Source organism: Petromyzon marinus, chromosome 4 (genome assembly GCF_048934315.1).
Source record: "Petromyzon marinus isolate PM22_M1 ecotype Great Lakes invasive population chromosome 4, UKy_Petmar_22M1.pri1.0, whole genome shotgun sequence".
NCBI classification, from domain to species: domain Eukaryota; kingdom Metazoa; phylum Chordata; class Hyperoartia; order Petromyzontiformes; family Petromyzontidae; genus Petromyzon; species Petromyzon marinus.
In genome coordinates, this window is record NC_133670.1 from 18,135,564 (window position 1) to 18,161,224 (window position 25,661).

The 25,661-nt window shown below is 45.0% G+C and overlaps 1 protein-coding gene across 1 annotated transcript in view; it reads right to left on the bottom strand.

Annotated features, from left to right (window-relative positions):
• MOCOS (molybdenum cofactor sulfurase) overlaps positions 1-25,661 on the bottom strand; it is a 68,448-nt gene that overhangs the window by 30,696 nt on the left and 12,091 nt on the right. The window contains exons 6-10 of the mRNA XM_032945788.2: positions 22,037-22,951; positions 14,852-14,928; positions 5,805-6,004; positions 4,619-4,735; positions 2,378-2,872 (exon numbers count right to left, since the gene is read on the bottom strand). Coding sequence (XP_032801679.2) covers positions 2,378-2,872; positions 4,619-4,735; positions 5,805-6,004; positions 14,852-14,928; positions 22,037-22,951 — 1,804 coding nt within the window. The remainder of the gene's footprint in view (positions 1-2,377; positions 2,873-4,618; positions 4,736-5,804; positions 6,005-14,851; positions 14,929-22,036; positions 22,952-25,661) is intronic.

The window sequence follows — 25,661 nt, forward strand, 5'->3', positions numbered from 1 at the left end:
CCATAAACAAATTTTGAGGGTTTTTAATAGGGTAACTCCATTTGGCAACAGAATTTTGAATTTAAGTTGTGTACATATTGCATAATCATGCTGAGAGCTATTGTGCACCCACTTCTCTTCTAGGCAGACAGAGCAAATGCATAAACACTTTCAACCAATATTAGAAAGCATTAAAAAGGAAATTGCTAAGTATCCCTTGCAAGCCCCAACTTTAATTAATCTAGAAACTTTGTGAGGCTTTCCTGAGTATAGGATTACATATTCTTGGTGCTTTCGGTAAAGTCACGTAGAAGGGAAACAATAAAATAAAAAAATATATAAAACAATAAAATTCTCACGACGTTTCGACTGCAACACAAGCAATCATCATCAGGTGTGAAAACCACAGCAAAAAAATTTGAAAAAAGGATTACAGTTTTGTTTTTATATTCTACAGAAGGCAGGCTGTTTGTACAGCACACTGCGAACAGCCTAGCCAACAACTGATGAAACATCAGATGTTATAAAAAAAAAATACACACAATTATGGGTAGAGCTGCAGGACAAGTTAACTTCAATTTCTGTAAACGTCGTGCATTTACAGTTTTCGTGAGTTAATCGTTAGAAATATTGAACATTTTTATTAGAATGTGCCAGACATTTTTTTAAGGAACAGCACCTGTGGATTGCAATACACGTGGCGTTCAGAAACTCAGGGGCCCAAGTGTTCCTAAAACCATTACGGAAACAGCAAGGCCGTCTGAAGAAAATGGATGTGTCATGGACGTAAGTGAAATGGGGCCGGGTTTGCAGAAGGGCGTTCACAGGGTCCTGCGATCGATCCAAATGTAATAAGGTTCTGAAAATGGCTCTTGCTTACAACCGAGTGCCCTGACGGCATGCCGCACGTCACATGTCTTTGCATTTAAGAGTCCTGTAGTGACTCTGAATGGGTTCCGGGTGCATTTCGGGGATTGGCTTGGTCACAAAACGTTGGCTTGCTGCTGTCGTGGCCGATGCTTCGGAACAGCACACGGAGAGAGCACTTTGCGCATCAACAATGGGTAAACCTGCAAAATAGCCTGCAAATATATATATAACTCGCAGCTCTTTGGAAATTCGCTGCTGGATGAAGGCACCTCCACGCTGTGTCGATCATGGGGGTTTAATGAACCATACTTCACCTCGCTGGGCAGCGCAGATCAGTGAAGTGGGGGTGCGCAAAGCCGGTGTGTATACAGTGCCACTCACCACCGATGTTAGCCATGGCTGGGAATCGAACTCAACAATCCCTATGGCATTGCCCTCAACACCCCTCCACACTAATCTACAGTTGAAAATGTCAGTACACACAAAAACAATCATACTCATCTGTATGAAGGAAATGTAGTCTAGCATTTCAGGCTGGTTGGAATAGCAAAAACCATTGTGATGAGGAGGTCACATTATTATCCCACCTCAAGTAATCCACAAATAAGCTCACTGTAGTATCAAATAACTACTTCTTGATAGGTAGGCAGGAGCAATATTGCATTAAAACATGCCTCATGTTTTAACTGTTTAGGCTGGAAATTTAAATAGGTTATTTTAATTGGGAGTACATGAATGGTATGAGAGCGGTCAGACAGCCACTATTCACATTTAGTGTAGAAAAATCAGCACGAATGTATGCATAAGAATAGATTATACCCTTTCTGGCAATGAAACAGTTGTTAAGATGTTCAAACACCAAACAGAAACCTTTTGCATGTACTCATGCAATTTGTAGCTCATCGGATTCCTCCAGTCTAAATAAAGAATCTGATTATGATTAATTAAATGCTGAACTCGTCTCTAAGTGTGATATTAAACATTGGGATGTAGTGCAAGGTTTAAGCTTTAACAGTTTTCACATCTAGTCATACCCTTTCATTTGTTGCTATACCTTCACACTCAGCGTTAGGTCAATTAGTAAAATTGACGATCATTGCCTGCAGCCGACATCAAAACAAAAGATTTAATTAACTTATAAAGCAATATTACAAAACTTATTTGAGAATATGATCTGTATGGCTAATTCCACTATGCAGTTCATTAATTAATCAAAAAGGTTCAAGCAATTTAGAGACGGACAAAATTTAAGGATTCATGCAGGCGGGGTGAGTCTTTTGGGTTTAGTTTTTTCAGTACAGCACTCCCTGCCAACCAACCAGCTATGCATTCATTGTTGACGGATGTCAGGCAGGCACATTTCGTCTGCCAGGCAAAGAGTAACAACTCTATCAAAAGCAGCTTAAAGAGGCTAGGTCCTCTGCCAACAATTTATGAAGGTTGGCGTGTCGGGTTGAAGCAACCCAACTCATGGCTGCGTGTGCCAAAGCCATGTGCCCAGAGCCCACCTTGGACTGGAGATACGCACCTCAAAAGCGGCGCAGGACTTTACGGGGTAGAGAAAGATGTTGGTCAGGACCACTTGACGGCCATCTGCTATTGAACTTTTGGCCGCGTTAGCGTCAGCGATGCTGCGGGACAATGTCTCCTGCTGAGCTCCGTCCGCCTTTACGTCCAAAGGGCACATGGCCTGGCCTACGTCGCACGCCGCACCGAAGCTCGGAGACGCCAGCCCCCGGTCGACGGCACGAACTGGACATGACCAGAGCTCCTCTGAACCTGTGCCGGACGCTTTTTCCGGACTCGTGCCCTCCTTGTTGTGGCCGTGACGGATGTCCACGGCGGCGGCGGCGGCGGCGGCTGCAGCGGTGCGGGGCAGACGTTCCTCCACGAAGCACCGAGTGATGAAGCGGATGAGACGGGCCGCGTCGTGGAAGGTGGACATGTACCCGAAGGAGACACGCACGGCACCCGTGGGGCGGCCATCCAGCAGGTCTATGTTGTCTCCGCACACATGGCCGGCCTGCACAGGGCACGCCGTGTGAGCACGAGGGGTGGGCAGGGGAGACGTGCAGGAAGATATGTAAGGAGAGGCACAGACGGGCACAACAGGCAAGTGAACATAGCAGCGCACTTAAGATGTGACACTTCCACAACTCTGTAGGTTGTGAAAAAAATTAGGGCACACACTTATAGGAGATGATCATAGGTAAATTAGTAATTAAGCACATAAAATAAGTGTTCATATATTACTTTTTTGCACCCGTCACTATAAATTAACTGAATATTACTGGAGGCAGGATAATTAACGTGAACAGCGAGTTTCCGCGGTGATGCTTTGTTTCAGTTCACGTGGTGCTGTGTTACTCTAGTCTACCATCATTCATGCCAGCTAACTACTGTTCACATTCACAGTAACGGTTTAAATGCAAATTGAGATATGTCTTGTGACTTCCTTTTGTACGTGACTATTCATAAACATGGAAATTGTGCGTTTTATTTAAAAGCCACCGGGTCACAACAGAGCGGCTCGGAGGTCAAACCACCGAGAACCTGGGTTCGAATCCAAGCAACCGCCTTCCATTAAACCGGGTTCTCATGTGGAGTAAGCTGATAGTCTCTGCTTGGTCACGAATAATTGCACAAACAAAAAGAAAACATTTCGATTTAAAGCTTTCGTGACTGCAAGGATTCATCTTCTTTGGTTCTTTCGGTAAAGTCATGTAGAATGAGAATAAAATAATAAATTGATCAAATAAAATAACACAATAATATTCTCACGACGTTTCGGCCACAACACAAGCGGCCTTCATCAGGTGAAGGGGACGAGACTGTCTGGAGGACAGCGCTGGAGTGAGAAAGCCACGCTGAGATCACGACCTTTAAGCTGTGTGAGAAAAAACAAAGCGCCTTGACAAAGGAATTAGCATATAATTTAGCATTGAAATGGCTGAGTGATTAGCTTGTGACTGGTCACAGAAAAGGCTATGTTAAAGTTAAAGCATACACATCCGCAAAGGCACCCCTTGACAAAGGAATTAGCATAGAATTTAGCATTGAAATAGCTAAGTTAACTTTGAAATAGCTAAGCTAACTTGAAATAGCTAAGTTAACTTTGAAATAGCTAAGCTAACTTAGCGAAAGAACCAAAGAAGAAGAAAAAAGAAAACAGTTTTGGTATGTTTCTGCACTTTATTTGACTGTCATGTGACAAATGTTACTCTATCTGGTAAGGCTGGTAGGAAAATGAAGCATTACCATTGAGTGCATTATGTGCACCAGTGGTCACTTGAAAGGATCTCAGACATGACACTGACATGGAACTGACATGGGATCTCCTATTAGCACGGTTGGCTATGTACGGTGCGAAAGAAGTTCAACATATGTACATATCAAGGAAAATATGTGAAAAATAAAAATGTTACAAGTATAAATCAACCGCCATTCAGTGATGATACGACAGTAGAACGCCACTGAGGCATCTGGGCTGTTGCTCTCTGATATGCTTTCTGGTCGTACGACGATTCAATACCTGAATCAGAATCTTTACTGAGATATCCAGAGCTATGAAGCTCTTTTTCACAGATGTCTGGTAGACCCGCTCCACGTGCTCCCAGTTCCGTAAGATGCTCCCAGCGTGTGGAGCAAAAGGTCGGGCATCATGCCGAACAACAAGCGGTAACAACCCGAAAATACATCAGAGAGCTACACAACGCCACTGCGAATACCCACGCAGTGACAAAAAAAAAAAAACTTTGTTGAGCGTCACCTGCAGGTTTTTCTTCACATCCCCATTGCTGATTCCCAGCTGCATCTGGCAGGCCCCTGTGTTGCAAAAGCAGCCAGTGCGCAGGCAGATCCCGTGCAGGTTAGCCAGCTGGTCCACCTGACGTTAACGACATCCGGGAAACACATTGCATTGGCGCGGGTAAGATTGTTCATCACAAACATCATAATTAGCCAAGATCAAACACACTGCTGGATGAAGACCTCCCAAATTCACTGCCATCCTCCACGGTCCCAGGATGCAACAAGTTTGTCCATTTTGATTTAAAGTTTTCGTGACTGCAGTAATTCATATTACTGCAGTCAGTAATTCATATTACTGCAGTCAGTAATATGAATTATAAATTATTGTATTATTTTATTGTTTCCCTTCAACGTGACTTTACCGAAAGAGCTAAGAAAATAAGATTGTCCATATTAATGATATGAGATTGTCTACATAGCAACCACCCCTCCCCAGAATTTCAATATGTATTAGTAATAATGTACTCAATGCTCGACAAAGTCCATATTCTCTCTGCAAAAAAGTGTTTGCCGACTGTCTTTGTTGTGCACGTCGTAAAAAGTAGTTTATTGTTTCTACATGCACTTATTATAACGGACGAGCTTGTCTTCTGCTTTGATCAAGCACTAAGAGCTAAAACGTTAGAATGTAGAAATGTGTTATACTGCTGCATTCGTTAATGACAATAGTGGTGGTCAGGCATTTTTCCACCTGTGCTTCTACACCACCGCAAGTGCAGCTCCCGAAACATTAACATCTCGTTGCACATGCACGCACGTTAGATGCCGACTCTCAGAAGGCGCCCTCGCGGTGGGCTCGGCCGCACCCCCGTATGTACGTTGAATTTCTATCACACCGTACGTAGCCAACCGTGCTAATTGGAGGTGCAGGGGGAGGACAACAAATTAAACATAAAAAGCTGTTCTAAAGAAATGAGTTTTCAATCTCGATTGAAAAGGGCATAGCTCCGGTGGCTTCCCAATATCGGAAGAGCGTTCCAGACGGCTGCCGAAGCGCATCTGAAAGCGCGCGATGCATTGACCGCCTTTGCTCAATGGCCAGCCAAAAGCCGCTGCGAAGATGCCCGGAGTTTGCGTGATGGTTTATGCTCCTTGACGAGATCGGCATTATACTCCGCTTTCCCTACGGCGCCTCTCCGCTTCACCTGCGAGTACCCAACGATGTCGCTGTCAGGCCCCAGCACATTGAAGGCGATGATGGCACCCTGAGTGCTGGGATCCTCGTAGTCTGTGGCCCCGTAGAGCCGCACAGCGGGGCGCCCGTTGCCGTGATGCAGCGACGCGAGCGCATGGTGCGTGTGCCGCGCCAGGCTGAACGCGTGTCTCATGACTCGCTCCATGCCGCCTGCGAAACCCCGCAACGTTCCGTTTGGGGTCCAGCAATGCCGTGCGGTTTTTGGGGTGCTCAACAACTCGCACTTCCCCCTCACGCTTGAGAGGTGCGAGTGCAAATGGAAATGTGGCGTGCGTGTGCGAAAATGTAGTGAGGCTCTGATGTCTTGGATGATGTCCTTTGCAGGTTACGAGGTGCAATTTTGAGGTAATGTTCATTCAATCCCAAATTGCAAGTTGTCAGTCAATTTTACAGTCACATTTTATCTCGAACTCTATGGCGTGAACACATTTTCAATGCTGCAGAAGTAGGATAATCACGATAAACGAGTTGTTTTGATAGATATTCAGCATTTTACATAATTCCCTATGTACAGATATACTGTACATTAAATTGACAACTTTAAGGCATTGATGTTTTCTGTTTGCTGACCCGCCCCTACTGGACAGCTGTGAAAAAGAGCTTCATGGCTCATCGGATTTCTGCAGGATAAATAAAGACTGCGAAGGGCTAACGTGTTTGTAAGCAATCACTGTTTGTGATGAGACACAATCCTTAGGGATGTAAACGCAGGTGCATCTATCTGAAAACAAAATCTGTGTTCCTTTGAATTTATCTTTCGTTGAGTATTACAGTTCACGGGTGTCAAGGATAATTCAGAGACTGGCTGCATTTTAGAGTGATATCATTTCGAACCATTTGGCCATATGTATGGATTTTCTAAAAACAATTCTGCATGGTCAATCAAAGGAAGTGCTTTCAATTGATTTTGTAAAAAAAAAATCTAAACATGGTTTAACATCAGGCAGCACGTTTTAAAATATCCGTAGTGTATAAGCAAGTGACAATTTGGTGTAGTTTACATAAAGTACAGAACAATAAAAAGAGTCTCAGATTTTGTCCTTAAAGCCTGCGTAGCAAGGGCTGATAGTAAAAATATATTCAAGGTGGCAAGGCACCAAAAAGGGAAGTGAGAGTCCGACCATGTCACCCTTTTGTCTCTGCAGTGCTTAGGCTACAATGCACTTGGATTTATAAATCGAATACACGTGATTGACATTTGTACATGAAAAAAATATACATTTTGTTTGGGGGAAGGTGGAGGATGAGCGAACTTGGTGAACTCTCAGGCCAGTTATATTCTTGGTTCTTTCGGTAAAGTCACGTAGAAGGGAAACAATAAAATAATAAAAATATAAAACAATAAAATGCTCACGACGTTTCGACTGCAACACAAGCAACCATCATCAGGTGACTTTACCGAAAGAACCAAGAATATTAATCCCTGCAGTCACGAAAGCTTTAAATCTCAGGCCAGTTTCAAACGCTGCTGTTGCGCATGATGGCCAACAATGTATTATGCTAGGTCATTCGGATCCTTTTCACAAACCCGCACTGACTGGCATTGTGAAATATGGTCAAATAACTCGTCATCACTTGCAGAGCTTGGGGAGGCCCTCGTCCAGCAGTGGATTGACAAATGGCTGTAAACGTATATTTGAATCATACGACAGAGTGCAAACCACTAGGATAATGCACACACATACACACACAAAGTGCTCACCATTTCAAAGAACATTGTTAATGTTTTTTTTTTAAATACCGAGACATGAATAATCTCTGGATGTAGACAATGTTCTATTTTTACATACCAAGTGTCAAGGCCAAGTAGCTGCATGAACAGAACATACTCAATAACATTAACTTAAGATAAACCTCCTGAGGTCAAGTTTGGTGAGACACATTGCCTTAACACTTCACAGACCAATGAGCTTGATTACTCACTCCAGTATTCCAATTTCCTCAAACTATTATCATTAACCGCTCTTGAAATATTGCTTCAGTGTGATTTAAATACAACTACAATAAGAAATAAACTAAGCTATAAGATACTGCACTGTTCACTTATCCCTCATGAATGTGTTTCAGAAAACGAAAAAAAATATGTATTATATTATGTCGCAGCTTCAAGAAAAATGATGGTGGGTTGGGGAAGCCTTAATCCAGTGGTGAATTGAGGATGGTAGATCATAATGATGATATGATACGCATTTAAACCCCACTTATTTTTAATCATTACATTATTGATACATATGTAGTAACATCGCGGATGTCACTGTGCCCGAGAGAGGAGCACGGCGTGCGATGTATTGCCATTGCGGGCACCACTTACATATGGGTGCAGTACCAGCCCTAGAGGGGCTCGGTGAGCACTGTCTGGCAGTGCTGGATGGCACTACGCGTGCAGTGTCGACCCCTACAGGATAGGGTGTGAGAGTGCCGGCCATGGGAATGGGGTTACTAAGGGCCATGGCACTCTGGTTGACCCCGAAGGACACGTGACCGGTAAAGTGTACACAAGGCCCCCAGGTGGGAGCTAGGGTTGGTCACGTGTCAGGGCCAGGAACCTGCTAGAGGATTCCAGAAGGTGGTCGTGGCTAAGGGCGGAGCCAGCCCCGCCACAGAGAATAAAGGCCGGGTCCCCGAGAGGGACCGTCTGCTGTTGTTCATCCTGAAGAATCTAAGTTCTACCTTCGACATCCTACAAGAGTCACCAACACGTGGACCCGGACCAAGGCCAGGGTCCGGTCCGTCGTAGCTAATTCCGGTGTAATTAGTGTAGACAGCCTGGTGGTCCACCACCATAGGTTGTTAATGTGTTAAGGGGTAGCACCCCGTGTGTTGGTTTAATAAATGTGTTGCCTCCAAGAAATGCGTCTGCGACCTAGTTGAATTCACTACAAGTGGTGACGGAAGTGGCCAAACATTCTCGAGTAAAGTTAGTAGGCTTAGGTCATGACTACGGGACGCAGACTACGTACCAGGACGTTGGACGATGAAGATGAGGACCTCATTCCTCAAACAGCCCCGGGGATGGCAACCCCGGAGGAGGGAGGCGAGGTGCTGTCGGCAGAGGAGCCAGTGGTGGACGGAGGTGCAGTGGAGCCGTGCAGAAATGAGGTTTCCGCCACCATTTCCCGCCAAGCGGGAACCTCTGTGGCGCAGCCCGCGCTTGCGGCCGCCATCTTTACAGAAGACCGGAGCGTGGAGCCCACCAAATCTGAAGCTGCATCGAAATAGCCTGTGGACGTTCCATCTCTCCGGCGACAACTGTCCTTCGTGAAATAATTCACAGCCACCGGACGCGACTGGGTGGCCTTCAAGTGGCGGTTTCTGATGAACGCTGACTTGGCGGGGTGGACGGAGTTGGAGGCGCTGAAAGCACTGCCCGCTGCCCTTGATGACGACGTCCTGGCAGCGTTTCCCACCATCCCGCCGTCGGAGAGGGCCACGCTGACTCAAGCCTTTTACCAAATGGCAGCAATTTATGAGCCGCCATCGAACATGCGTCATATGTTCACTACGCGAAGGAGAGGAGAAGCCGAGACGCCCCTCGCCTTCCGTAGTGCACTTTTGGTGCTAGCGAAGGCTGCCTTTCCGAGGATGGACCACGACAGAGTCGACTCACTGGTCCTCGATGGATTGCTGGCTTTGGCTAAGGACCTCAACATCGTCCTGCCGGCTGTAGACGATGACCTTTCATCTATCAAGGTTGCAAGAAGCATCCAGGCTCAACAGCTCTTGCAACGGCACAAGGAGTTAGCGGCATGTACCGCGTCCCGTGAGTGGCCGGATACACCTGAAGACGTGGAGCCCGTCCTAGCCTGCGCGTCGACCCAGAGCGGAGGCGGGCGAGGGGATGGCATGGTGCGACGGGCGGACAACCAACGATGGCAAAAGACATCTCCTCATCCTTCGAGCGGACTCGTCGTATGATACAACTGCGGCCTGCCGGGACACATCTCGTCGGGCTGCCGCGTGCCGCGACGACGCCTCCCCGGACCACCGCTGTCATCTGCCCGACCGTCCTCCACTACACTGCACCAAAAGGCGAGTCGCGACACATCACACACTCGGCCCCTGAATCCACCTCACCCATCTCGTTCGTTCGGGTTCTGTTCCGGTCGTGCATAGGTGCGGGAGGGTTCGGACTTTGATCAGGCTGACCGGCCGCTCCGACCGGGTCAGTGGTCAGAGCTGGCCCAAAGAATGGTTGCCGCGACCGCAGGTTCGTCCGCTGTTACTGGGTTGGTAGAGGGGGTTGAGATCAGGATGCTCGTTGACGCCGGTTCATCAGCGATCATCTTCTCAGAATTGATTTATAACATCTTATCCCCTAGATGTCATACCTTATGTCCTGTCGAAACTCCGTGCTTTGTCGCAAACGACGGCTCATTGGGCATCATTGGGAGAATAACAGCGGAAGTGTGCATTGCGGATGTCAAATTGACGGGGCCGGTTCTTGTGTCAACATCCTTTGCTATTTCTTGCTTGCTCGGGACCGACTTTTTGGGAAGGATGCCCCTGAAAATTTTGATTGACCAGGGGTGCCTGGAATTACCATCCGGCCGTCGAATGGCATTCTTGCCTTCTCCCACTGGCTTGTGCACAGCTAACGCTACCGTGCAAGCACTTGCACGTACGACGGTTAAGATTCCCCCCGGCGCGCAGATGTTGGTCCCCTTACGATTGCGGAAGCCACTAGACCAGGAGGCGATGGCGGGTGGAATCCTCTTGGGACCTTATAATAAAGCCAGTCGTGGATTGACGTTAGTAGGGACCCAGACGTTGGTATCCAACGATCAGGAACCCTTCATTCAGGTTCTTAACGCAGGGTTAGACACGTCGGTCATCCAAAAAGATAACGTGCTAGCTCATGCGTCACCAGCACTTCATGAGGGAAGCATCGTTGTCAGTGTGGGTGCCGCGTCGAACACGCGGCCGCACTAGAGTCCTGATGAGGGGTGGATCGATACGCTTTGTTCGGAGAATGCGGAATTGTCCGGGGGAAATTGAGGGTGCTTTTGCGCGAATTATCGGACGTTTTTAGCAAAGGGAAATTTGACATCGGCCGCACTACGCTTTTGAGTCATCACATTGATACGGGTGACGCCGCTCCCATCCGGCAGAATCCCTACTGGCTGAGCCCTATGAAAAATAACACGTTCAGCTGGCGGTTGACGAAATGTTAGCCGCAGATATTATTTCACTGTTCACCAGCCCATGGGGAGCCCCAATTGTACTTGTTAAAAAGCAGGATGGTGGCTTGCGCTTTTGTGTTGACTTCCGTAAGCTTAATAAGGTCTCTGTTGCTGATGCGTCCAGCCCATGGGAAGCCCCAATTGTACTTGTTAAAAAGCAGGATGGTAGCTTGCGCTTTTGTGTTGACTTCCATAAGCTTAATAAGGTCTCTGTTGCTGATGCATACCCTCTACCCCAAATGGACGGCTCACTGGATGCTCTAGCAGGGGCGTGGTTCTTTTCAACTCTTGATCTCCTATCTAGACGAAGACTCTAAGCCCAAAACAACCTTTCGTACACCACAAAGCTTGTTCAAATTCAATCAGCTTCCGATGGGTCTTCATTCGCCGGCTACATTCCAGCGATTAATGGAAGTGGTTCTGGCTGGTCTCCAGTGGGACTCGTGCCTCATATATCTCGACGATGTTATCGTTTTCAGCCATACGTTTGACGAACACCTGGAATGGCTATGCGCTGTCTTTCTCAAAATCCGTGCGACCAACCTGAAATTTAAACCACAAAAGTGTCACCTCCTCCAAAAATCGGTTTGGCTATCTTGGCCACATAGTGAATCGGGTATTGCGACTTACCCAGACAAAACCGCATGTGTTCGTACTTGGCAGACCCCCATGTCGGTGGTGGAGGTTCGCAGTTTCATAAGATTCGCGTCCTATTACCGCCGTTTTGTCACCAGTTTCACTACGATCGCTAAACCTCTCCACGCCTTGATGGCAAAGCGTAATTAATTCCATTGGGGGGAGGAGGAGGAGGCCGCATTTGTTGCGCTCCGTCCGGAATGGCATGGTGAACTCCCCTCCCCTCCGCTACCCTGACTTTTCCTTGCCGTTCGTCCTTGATACAGACGCTAGTAACACCGGAATTGGAGTTGTTCTGTCTCAAGTTGTCAATGGCGTCGAGAGTGTTGTCGCATACGGAAGCAGAGTGCTGTCTCGGGCCCAAGAACGGGACTGTGTCACACGCCGGGAACTGTTAGCTATTGTCTTTTTCGTACAACAGTATCGCCCCTATTTGTATGGTAGACGCTTTAAGGTGTGCTCTGACCAACAGTACGCGCTGCGTGTTGAACAGCCGTCTGGCCAACTTTCACGTTGGTTGGAGGTCCTCCAGGACTACTCCTTTAATGTGACCTATCGCAAAGGCTCCAGACACACGAACGCTGACACCCTGTCGGGATTACCAAAGAGCGGGGGGGGGTGCGCGTGTTTATCGGGCTCGGAGCGCTGTAAGCTGCCCAACGAGCACTCGCCTCCTTCCCTTGCGGTGTCGGCCGAGGTTGTAACATCTGAGGTGGCCGAGGGTCCAGTAGCGCGTGACGCCATCATTGGGTTGGACCAGGAAGAATGGGGGCGCCTCCAGGTTGAGGACGCTTCCCTGCTTAAACTGCGACGCCGTGTCAGGGAGGCTGTTGGGGGCAGGCATCGACGGGGTGTTGCCTCTGTCATTCTTAGAGGCGGATTGCTCATGCATTGGGATGGAGGGTTGCGGCGTTATAACATTATTGTGCCCACTGCCCTGCGGGGTAAGGTCATTTGGGCGGTACACGAGCGCCTGTTGCACCTGGGTGTGCATAAGACGTTGGCCACACTTAAGCTGGACTTCTTCTGGCCTGGCATGGCTGAGGATGTCGCTAATTTGTTGAAAGGGTGTGTGCAGTGCGCACGGCGGAAACCGCCAGCGAAACCCTGTTGTCCACCGTTGCAATCGATTCAGGTCTCCCGCGTAAATGAATTAGTTGCTCTGGACATCCTGGGTCCATTTCCCACTACCCCTCGTGGGAATAAGTATTTGCTAGTGGGAGTCGAGTATTTTTCACGATGGCCTGTGGCCTGGCCGCTCCCCAACCAGTCGGCGGCAACGATCACTGAGGCATTCCTCAATGGCTATGTAATGGACAAAGGTGCTCCCGAACATCTTCTGACCGATCAGGGCAATAATTTTTCTTCAAAATTGTTGCGTGAAGTGTGCGATTTTTTTGGGAACAAAGAAAGTACACATGTCACCGTATCAACCGCAGACGGATGGCATGGTTGAGCAACTACACAGGACTCTGACCTCCATGTTGAGCCATCAGGTCAGCGAGTTCCAACTCGACTGGGATTTGCATATTCCCGGAGTCCTAGCTGCATATAGGATGGCTCCTCACGCATCCACCGGCTACTCACCGTTTTTTTAATGTACGGGAGAGAACACGAACCCCCGATTGATGTCCAGTTACGAGCCGCACCCAACAAGGCCAAATCTAAAATTTCTGACTCCGTGCGCTTTCCCCTTCAAAAGCTTTCCGAAACGCAGGAGGCTTCCAGGGAAAATTCCAATTGAACCTCATGTGTTTAATTTGGTACTGGAACAAAACAGATCAAAGGCAACGGGTATATATCCTGTAGTGCCTGTGATATGCATGATGCAAATACAGAGGCAATCTTGGCAATCTCATGAATGTGAAGGGACATCGCTGGATGTCAAAATGCTGGGTGCAATGCCGGCCCGAGAGGGGTACGGCGTGCGTTGTTGCGACATCGCGGATACCACAGTGGTGTGGGTGTAGTACCGCCCCTAGAGGGACCCGGTGAGCCCTGAATGATAGCGCTTGATGGCACCACGCTTTGCGTGCAGTGCCGACCCTACAGGACAGGGTGTGTGGGTGCCAGCCGGAGGATGAGGTTATTTGAGGCCATGGCACTCTGGTTGACCCGGAAGGACACGTGACCAGTTAAGTCTACAAAGGGGCCCCAAGTAGGGGATAGGGGTGGTCACGTGATTGGGACCCAGATCCTTCCCGAGGATTCTGGAAGATGGGCGTGGCCAAGGGCGGAGCCGGCCACGCCACAGAGAATATAAGCCGCTTCCCGAGATGGACCAGGGCTGCTGTTCATCCTGGGAGAAACCTTTCGTCTACATTCTCCGTTCAATGAGTCTCCAACACGTGGACCCAGGCCGAAGCTGTTGGTCCCGTTCCGTAGTAGCAGTTACGTTGTAACTCGTGTAGTTAGCCTGGTGGTCACCACCATAGGTTGTTATTCCGTTAAGGGGAAAGTTACCCCGTGTGTTGGAAATGAATAAATGTGTTGCCTCCAAGTCTACGTCTGCGACTCAGTCGAATCCATTACAAATGCAATCATTGCCCAAATGTCGTGTAACCTATATGTGTGTGAGTTTAGGCATTTTAAGCTGTTTCAGCAGCCCCAATTATTAAACCATTCCCTTTATCTACATGGGTATAATTATATTTTTCACAAGCATGCAGACAAATGCTGTATAAAGTATACATACCGCAGCAGCCTAGTGTTACATTCGTAATAATGAATTGTATGTTGGGCCGCACCCCCTGCCGTGTTAATGCTTATTTCCAAACCATCATTACTGCTTCTTTAGTTCTTGAATCCACGGTCTTTCTATTTGAAAGTGGCAGCTGGTCTACGCTCACATAGGGTGCGTCCTAATGAGGTTGCGCCTACTGCCTGTAGCTGTGAGTGGGTTCATTACCTGTCCCTGCTTTTCTCAGCATCGTCCCTCTTTTTGGGGTAGCTGCCATCCTGGGAAATCTGTAATTCTTCCCAGGACATTAAAAAATCAGATTTATTATTCGCTGATAATAATCCACCACTCAGTGGCAGCCAGTGGGTAAATATATTTGTGGGGCATGTAAGCCTTCCTGGGAAGGAGGGACAGGGAGCTGGGTGTATGGAGTTTATTATATTTTTCTTCCCATGATACATATCGTGTTTTTGTTTCTCCGAAGTGGGGGGGGGGGCATACCTGTGAGTCCTTCTAGGGTGTCAAATCCATGCCTCAGTGCCACAATATCCAGGAACGAGACGGTGCCATCTTCGAACCTGGAGTGAATACCGAGGCACAGCGAAAGAGACACAAAATGTGGTCACAACACGTGCGGTTGTTGTGCTGGTGTGTTTAAAAGGCCACCTCAGGAACCAATTCCCATTTCACGTTAGACGAACCTTGCAATGATAAGCTCGCTAAAATGACCTCATTGTTCGATCTCTGCTTATATCTATAAGATAACTGTATTCAGTCAATATTGCACTGTGCACAAAGGTCAACTGAATTTGTATTACAATATTAATCTAATATTGATGCCAATGAATTATGTCCGTAAGACTGAGCTCTAGGGTACTTATACTGTACTATGCATAATTTGATGCAGTCTGATTATTCTAAAAAATCTATTTGAATTAAAATATCGAGTTTTAAACTGTTAAAATATGCAGTCAAAAAGTGTTTGATCATTTTTCTTGAAAAATAACGATGATGCGGCACTTATAATCGGTGCTAAAATTTTACCTTCTGTTTAACGATAAATGATAGCAAATGTTAAAGCAATTGCAGTATGTGCAGTTAAGGCGAAAGTGCATCTCATTTGAGCTGTGAACATTTTTACATGGTGGCATCTAAATATCTGCTCTTTAAGTGTAACTTAGACTCTTTGCATACAAATGCACTGAGAAAGATCAAGAGAAAACAATTACATCTCATGTGAGAGACTAATTGGAGAAATGCTTTTTTTGAGCACCGATTATCTGAGGTCTACATATGCCATGTGGGATTCCCCAAAGTCAACTTAACTCAAATTGGTTTCCTGGTGTAAAGTATCAAAACTAGCACTTGGGAGACAAAGGCGGCCAGTAACGGTGTGTTCCCTATTTACCCTTAGATCCTCTCCTGGCTTCTGTAGAGGACTGCTAATCGGGCTTGTACCAGCAGCACACACAAAGACAAAGAACCTCTATATCGCTGTTGACACACGTGACAGTAGTACCATGCCCCACCACTTTCGTATCCCGAGTCTTGGTGTTTAAACACTGGATCAGGTACTGATTTTTATTAAAGGCCGAGTCAACCTAGGGAAGGCCCAAAACTAGTTCAGATATTTGTCAGTGAGGTTGGCCTTGTGTTGTAAATGAACTCTCATCACTGGGTTCATAGCGTAGTGCTCTAACCACTACGCTACGATAACAGCCACTATTCACCACTAAGTAACAGTGGATGTTACCATAGCGCTTTTACCAGGCTAGGTACACTTTTGAGGCCAGGTGAAGTGTCGAAGGCCTGCTGGCAGCAGGTCACGGGACAGACCCAGGCGACATGGGTTGACTGACTGAAATCACTGGCAGATGCACCAAAGACATATCCCCGATGTACCCTAAATAGTCTGTTGGGTAAGTGCTGTTCGTGAGCACCTATGAAGGCCGGCATGGCACACGAGGGGGTGGGTGTAGCTTTGTCTCCCTAGTAGCGATGTTTACACACTGCACCAGGTACTGATTTGAGGCTGTTATGACCTTTGGGAGGCCCAGGGACCGGTTCAGATAACCGTCACTGGTGGTGGGCATGAGCCAGAATCGAACCCAGATAGCCGGGTGTATACCGCAGTGTGCTCACCACCGCACTACTGCTCCCCACTGCAAAATGCACCAAACGCAGACATATGCATGAGCACACAATTGCACAAAACGTGCCTTGCTTGCTGGCTTCTTGATTAGCCACAAGTGGACGGACATTGGCCGGGTTCAAGGATCTGGAGAATTGCTGTGATCCTTCAATGCAAATGTGTTCAATTATATAATAATCAACATCATTATTTCAACTGCACTAAACTTTGTGGTATGGTGAGACTGGTCCTTTCCATTTGAATGTGGAATTTTCACCACTGCTTCAGAAATGAAACAGATAAAGCACACCACCCCACACTCGCTTTGAGCATGAACTGAATTAATTTTAAATGTTTATTTTGCTCTATTTACTGTTTTTGTTTTCACCAAGGATAAAAAAATGTATGGAGAGCACTATGCAATGGACCCGGCCACGCGAGTTCGATTCGATCATTCTCAGCCATGGCTCATATCAGTGGAGAGTGACATATGAACGGCTCTCGCGAGGGCCTCTTCATCTAACCTGTACAATGTCAAACTAGCCTCACAACTGAGAGGGCATGGGGAGGCCTTCTTCCAGAAGCAGATTAACAAAGGGCTGTAACATATTTATTATCACTATTATATTAAGGATATTAAATTGAAAGCTGTCGGGGTGCCGTCAGCGCAGCGTCTGTGGAGGTGTGGCGTTTCGCATTACACTACTCTAAGTACAGTCGGCTGTGGCAGTGCACTATGCATGGCTCTCATCAAAAACCCCGCTCCAAATTGTTTTGTCACAGCCCCCCACCTACTTCCACCATGGCACTCCCCCAGGCTTCAGCGTCAAAGGTCACGATGTACATCTGGTTGTAACATGTGCGACAAGTTCTGAGCCTAAGGAGCATACAAATGTGCAGAAAAGCAGTGGGCAAAAAAAATGCCACATGTGTCATGCGCGTCTCGTGACATGTGAGTCACGTACAAATGAATGGCATTAGTTGTGTCCTATTTGTTTATTTGCTGAAATGAAACTGTTTTATCTTGATTGGACATTTACTGGGTGTGCTCCTTCACTGTCCAATTCCACTTGAGTAAACACCTAGGCTTGTGAACGATAAAACCGATTTCTCATCCCACAGATTTGTGCTGTTAAACTGATGATAGAGTATTATTTTTTACTGGATTATGACGCAATTTCCCCCCATGTACTTTAAAGTTAAAGTTGGGGGTTATATTTTATATCCCCAGTAAGTGTGTACGTGTGACAAAATTTGTATAACTTTATTTAGACTGGTCACAATTTTAGGGCACTCATACTTTTAGGAGCATCTCATAACCCAGAGAATGCACTATATTGCTTATTAGCTGTACTGAGTGTCATTACAGCTGTGGTGTAATGTGGTTAGCAAGGGCCCATTTGCAAGGAATTATATGGGCCCCGCTAACGAAGAGGGTGGGGGTGGGGTCCCCACCCTCTTCGTAGTTCAGAATGTGGGCCATTCCGGCCCATGAACCAGTTGTACCACCTGCACACTTGATAGCTACATCACCGCTTTGCAGTGCTACAATGCAGTTTCTCATTAATTTACTACGTATTGTTTAATGATTCCCATTGATATTTTGTAAGGATAGAAATGCAGCCAAATTTTTGCCACTTCCACATTAGTTATCAATAACTCACTTCATTTCTGATTGGCTCTCAATAAAATCTACTTGCTGTTATTACCTAACATGTGCGTACATTAAAATCAACTGAAATAATGAATGGTTACAGCACTAGTTACATTCTTAAGTATTCCAGTTTTAAGTACAAAAATAAATAAGCACTGTATAGAAAAATCCATAAAGATGAAGTTTTATAGATATTTGAATATTATGCACAGTTATTGCAATGCATTACGTGCAAATAAACTTGCAGTCAAACAATAACGAATGATATAAGGGAGTAAATTAGAATGTGCCCCATTATAAATCATGTAGGGGCGGTGGAATGCCCTAAAGGAATATACATTTTAGTCACAGCAAAATTTACAATAGTTAGCATAGAATCTGACGATTTACAAACAACGCTCACTTAATTAAAGGTTTTAACTAACATTTTCTGCTGAATTTTATATGACACTAATGATGTTGATTCACTCTTCAACACACCGGTGGGCTAAAGTAGTGAACTACTTGTCCTTTGTAAACGTGACACATTTTTTACTGTTTGGCCGTGTCGGGTGGTGGAGGGTTACGACACATTTATAAATAACGCGATTTAACCCAAAAACCTTTATTACAAATAATATTGGTCGCGAAAGCCTAAGCGTTAAACTGACTAACCTCTATGGGGAGGATACTTTTCTTAAAACCAGAAAGTTGGAGAAGCTCCACATTAAGCGGATGAAATTGATATCTTCACTGGCGTTCCTCAAAAGGTGCAGAGATTCAAAGGTAATACCAAACGATTGGAATATAATCGATACCATAACACAACAATCGGCTGATAATGTGTTACTGATTACCAATACCCCCCCCCCTCCGCCTCAAATCACTGCACCTGAATGAGTTAAATGATGACGTCACCCTGCTGCTCTATTTAAGACCGGGAGCAAGTGAGGGCTTTACCATTCTGGCGAAATGCCCAATGATGCTGGACGTAATTGCCAGCGAAACGTCGTACTCAAATTTTAAATGATGTTAATTTACTCTTCAACACACCGGTGGGCTAAAGTAGTGAACTATTTGTCCTTTGTAAACGTGACACATTTTTTTTTACTGATTGGCCGTGTCGGGTGGTGGAGGGTTACGACACATTTATAAATAACGCGATCTAACCCAAAAACCTTTATTATGAATGCTATTGATTAAATTATCTGCCTGCTAATTTAATTATCGTGGTTGATGGAGGAGTAGCAAAGCACATATTTAATTGCTGAGATCGCTTCGCTGGCATTGGAGCCTCCCCTGGTGGCGCCGTGTGCCAGGCAATGGGGAACGAGCGAGCTTCGCTTGGGCCCTATCGATCTCCACCACCCGAAGCATGAACAGCAGTGTGACAAATGGTGCATACGCAGGGGATCAATCGCAGCCCTCTCAGCCACCCCAACATTCTGGACGGACGGTCTTTTCGCCGCCACTGGCAGTTACTGCCGAAAACAAAGCCAGGAGCTGTCATCGCATACAGTGCGTTAGTACGATCGCGAACTGACTCGGCCAACAAAGCTGTTGCAAAACAAACCATCTGACAGTTGGTTGTGCCTCAGGACATATTCCATAGCATTTGATTTCCAATAATTTCAGCAGTTTGTTGTCTGTCGCATGTCGATAGGCACGTAACGATGCATTGAGTCACTCATTAACCTCAATTCCTGTGCTCAGCATGCATTTAATCATATTTGAAGAATATTTATGATATATGCATATGACGTCAATTGTATGCGAATCATATTTAGGCTAATGGAGCAAAATAAAAAAAAAGAGAAATACTAAATTCAACGGTAAAATCGAGACTTAAAAACTATGGCGTTTATTATCTTTAAATTAATTACAAATTATTTAATTGAACTGCAACCCCAAATTGTGACAATTTGTTCAATAACTGGGTGGAGGAATAATTACACGTCTACTAAAAACGGTAAGAGGACTGGCTTGTAATCAGCAATGTGCATTTGTCTGCAAAATGGTCATTCGTTATTGAAATATATTACAATTTGGGGGCAATAAACATTAATTAGGAAACATTAAAAGGGAAACACAGGATTGTAAGCACAACCTCGAGTCAAGAATGCCTCAAAATATATTCTCCTCCAACACTGGTGGAAGGTTCCCAGTTCCAGTGCTTGGTAATTTCTACCAAAACATAAAGGTCACTGCTTCCCACCACCATTGAACACTGTTTAACAGCTCTAGGATTACCATCCAGGCTGGGAATATATTCATGCATTGCCATATATTGTTACTGGTTGGATAAATACTTGAAAGAGGGTGTGGAAAATTCCCCCTACGTTTCTGAGATAACATTTTAATGCGTGCAAATTTTTCTTTCCTAAGCAACATTGCTGAAGATGAGAGGGTTCCTTTCCATTCAATATTTACAGCAATTGTCAAACCGATATATTAAATGGGGAGATGATCACCTTTAAGATGAGGGGGGAAAAGGCATGCCATCCCACTAGGGGAGGTAAGGCTGATAAAGCTTAGATCCAGCAAACAAAATATAAATACATCTACGTTTTGTATCTGTGACGGAAGACAATTTGGAAGCCATCATATCAATTGGTGACATTTACCAAATTTTTTTGGAGGCGTGACATTTGTGTAAGGCCTTGACATTTTTTGTCAAGTGAGGTTTATTTGTATTCACGTGCAAATTAACACATCTGCTGCTGTACTTTGTAACCACTTAGCCACAGAGCATGCGTGTATATATCACCCTCGTGTACATCGATGATGAACAATACATTGCGTGAAAGATTTCAGATGGAGAAAAGTAGGGGTGGAACCATCCACTCCCACTGCAATTCAATTAAGTTTTTTGCGATACAAGGATCACAATTCAATTGAAGAATATATTTGTTTCATTGTGATGAGTGTAGTGGGTCATTTAGTGGTCACATGGACCACGTGAACCCACTGCACAACGCAAACAAATCGAATAAACATCAATTCTTACTCATGCGATTCGGTGCAGGTATCATGAGCTAGAAGAATTGACATTTGATGAATCGATGCATCGTTACACCCCTCAAGAGAAGCATGGAGGTTGGGGATCTGTCGCCGATAAGTTCACATTGTCGCACTCTTGCAATGATCCCCTACGTTTTAAAAGCATTGTACTAGATCAGTGGTTCTTAACCTTAACTGCAGACTGCACCCCAATGGTTCTCAATCGTGAAAAACATGTATGTTAATAAATACATAGGAGGTTTGATGAAACAAAGTAGCTGTACTTACGTGCCTGTACTTAATTTGTGTTTTCTATGATTTACCTTCTAAAAAAATCTGGCCATGTCTCGCACCCCCAGAAAGGGAATCTCGCACCCCCAGTGGGTGCGTGCATCCCAGGTTAAGAACCACTGCAATAGATGATAAATACATCCACATAGAACCAGTGCAGTCAGAATAACGTGCATAATTGTAGGGAAGTTGAATTTCTTCGACTTTATTTATAACTAAATTACTATACTATAGTTTGTTTATCTGACAAATTACTCCAAAAGGTAAATGCATGAAATGCTGCCACAATTTGTTAATTCACCAACTTAAGAATGGATGTCCTGCTACAGACAAGCACACCTTTAGTCACCGATGATGTGTGTATAATAGTAGTTCCATATATATTTGGATTTTTTGTTGTTTTTAGCTTCTAAAGTGGAATAAAAAAAATATCAAGTGTTATTTAAAACGAATCTTACTACAACAAACTCGGTGTAAAAAAACACAATGAGCCACTTCCGCCACGAAAATAAATCACTGTTACAGCCAGTAACTGATTTCCCAAGGCAGCTTTCCAATTATTACGTCCAATTGCACTTAATTACTGACCAATAAATTAACGCGCTTGTGGAAAAGCAAGCATGAACCACACCTGTCACAGAAGGAGTCTCGAGGAACATAGAAGTCTTCCGCGGGTAAATAAGCTGCGGCCGTGCCCCCTCCGAAGTATGCCCCATGCTTGAGTAACAGGGCCTGGCAGGGCGCCCGAACCAGCAGGGCGCCGAGGCCGGTGGGGAACCCGAAGAGTTTGTAGAAGGAGATGGGAACGAGGTCGGCCGCGTGGACCGACAGGTCGAGTGGGGCAGTGCTTGCGAGGCTCGCGGCATCCAGCAGGACGTGCCACCGACCACTCTCGGGCACCACCACTGCTTGGGTTGGCAGCAGGGCCGCCGCTCCCCTTTCCTGCACAGCTGCCACCCAGCGCAGCGGGTACTTTCTGCCCGTGAAGTTGCTCTGCGCCGGGAAAGCGAATAGGTGGTGGAGCTCCTTGACATCGGCAGGTCTCTCGAGCCTTTTGGGAGGCGGTGGCTCGTGAATTTGCGGTTCGCCTCCGTCCTGCTGGGTCTGTACACACTGGTGGCCCACTGAGGATTCACTAACCTTGCCAGCAGCTGTATTTCTGTTAATATCGCATTTACACTTTGGGCCACAGAAGGTCTGAGCCGGGCCCGATTCTACCTCTTCAGGGGTCACTGCAAGGCATCCGGCACCAGCATTGTGTGCCAAGACACGTATGCCAATCACCGACGTGTGGTTATCCGTGAGGTAGCAGAACACACTCCCGCTCTGCCTGTCAAGCTCAGATGCTGCATCACCACCGCCATTAAAACTGCACACGTCCTCTCTGTTTGAGGGCTGGACATGCTCCGTTAACTTCGCAGATGGCTTCTTTTGTTTCCCGCTGGACCAGGGGAAACTTTCTGCCACCAATTTGAGAGCTGCCGTGCACCCCGAGGTGAAGAGAACGGCATATTCATCAGGGGAGGCTTTGAAATGTTGAAGGATCCTGGTCACAGAAACAAAATATATTTTTAAAACCGTCCCTATTGTGTTCAAACAAATGAAAATCTTAATTTAATAATTAAGGTTTTTTTTTGTTAGATTGCGTAAATATAAAATGTCTTGTTAACCCACCACCCCCCGACACAGCCAATTAGCAAGGTTTGTCACGTTAACAACATGTGCCAATTAGTCCCTACTTCAGCACAGCAGTATGTTGGAGAGTAAACCCACAACATTAACAGGCAAATCGCCTGGTGAAGTTGGTTGTAATTGCCAGAAAAAAACGTCATACTCAGTTTGTAAATGTTGTGGATTTACTCCTAGTTGGCGAGTTTTATTCACGTGGAAACATTACTAATTGGCTGTGTCGGGTGGTGGTGGGTTAACGACATTTATATTGACGCAATCTAAACCTTAATTATGAATAATATTGATTGCAAAAGCCTACGTGTTAAATCGAAAATATCTTAATGCATAGCAATTCACTAGTGAAAAGGTGATGCCTTTTAAACTCGCAATATTCTGACACGGAGATTAAAAGAAAATATTTTCAACGGTTCAGAATTCTGCAACACATTTGCAACTCAGCCGTTGTGTAGAAGCGCTTTTTGTAATAACTTCCATCGCAATACTCGCCCTGTTTAGTGTACCCCATTAAAATTGCAATTTCATTTTGTGGTAATAGCATACTTTATAGATGTGCTGTTGGGAAGAAAAAAAAACTCTCACTGCGGTGAATGTGCACTCCAGCAGTATGGTCCGAAACTTCAGTTAACTTTTCCATTTATTTTCCAACTAAACCAATTGCGCAATTTCGCTTTTCCACGCGATGATACGAATAAACGTGTGTGCATTAGTGTGCAACGGTATATGTATGCATAAGTCTAAGCTGCCAAAACTCTCCGAAATCACATGGTGTCAGACCATGAAATTGCATCAACAAACTTGAAACACAGAAGCAGCCTGCGGTAACCCAACGAAAAGAGTCCTAGCCAAGTACAAAACGTTAACATAATTGTATACTGTATCTCGTGGCTGCTCCATAGATTGGCTGCAATAATGCTAAATGCCACCTTGATAACCTAGATTTGAAGCTTTCGTGACTGCAGGAATCCATACTCTTTGGTTCTTTCGGTAAAGTCACGTAGGTATAAAATAAAAAAAATACAATTATTTTATACCTACGTGACTTTACCGTAGGTATAAAATAAATAAATAAGTCCCCTTTTATACCTACGTGACTTTATCGAAAGAACCAAAGAGTATGCCACCTTGATAGTTCAATGCCGCTTCTCATTTTCAGAATGGGGGGAGGGGGGGAATCCCATATTTACTGCAGAGTTGATTAACAAAGTCCGGACACATACGTCTACTTATACTGTACAGTAGTACATAATGAATATGTTGACCAGAGTGAATCAACATCAAAATCTCACACAGTGAAAGTATTCACCATAAACGTTGAAATGGTGTCTATAAATCAGACGCACGAAACAATTTCATGGTCAATAACTCGTGTAATTATTAATAAATATAAAACAAGGATGAATGTGGAATTCTTCTTCTAAAGTTCAAATAAGAGAGAACAAATCCCACAACAATCTCATGAAATTCCCCGATTAATAAAGTGACTGTTATGAGCACCGCTAATCCATGTTGGTAAGTGATGTCTTGGTAACCCATTTTAAAGCAAAATTTAACAAGGTAATTTCCAAAGATACCTCCAACAGGGCAATAAATTAGATTGTATTCCCACAAGAGCTAAACAACGGTAACTTTCTTTAGAAAGCACCACGATTTTCAAATAATCTGTACTTTTATAATTTTTACAGTCATTATAATGGAGATTGTTACATTATTGCTATATTCAACAGTATTACAGTTACTACTACTGATTATACTGTGCAGGGGAATAATCTAAACGTTTACAGTAATTAAATAAACACGTGTTAATTCATATAAAAATGTACTTAATGAAGAGCGGCTTTCAATTTAATCACTGTTTTAATACTCTACATTGGAGATATCTGTTGGGAGAATACAACTGGGAAACAGCAGAATGAGTACATCGGAAAGCTATTGAAAGCAGACTGGGATCAAAATTATGAAATAAAGAGGCGTAAGAGAGTGGGTTTAGGGTGTTTTTGAACTTCATCATGAAAAGTAACATTCCAATATGGCTAAAGAACATTTTTTATCAGCGCAAACTACTTATCATGACATTGTACAGAAACATGGTCATTAACAAACAACACAAAGGTGCACAAAGAAGTATTGAGAGATGCACGTTTAAAATTACAATTAGAGATCTGAAGAGGAGCATGTGAATTAGAGCACTTAAGCAGTTAAATATATAATTCAACGTGTTCAGAAAATTAAGTGGGCTTGGACAGGATATGTGACTTGATCAGGAATAATGACAAGAGTGGCAGCCAAGGAATGGAATGCGTCCAAGAGGATGTACTCGAGGAGATGGAGTGATGAAATCAGCTCATGTGCAGGTGCATAGGCGGATTATTACATCACAGGCTCAAGAGGGACGGCAGTGGCTCTGGGAGGCCTTCATAAAACAGTGGATTGAACGCATCTGATGTTGATGATATAAATGACAAACGAAACAGATTACATCGGTACTTTAAAGTTGGTGTCAAGAAACAAAATGTGACAAAAGGAAAAATGTAAGTGGGAAAGAGGAAAAGCATAGTAATGCAAAT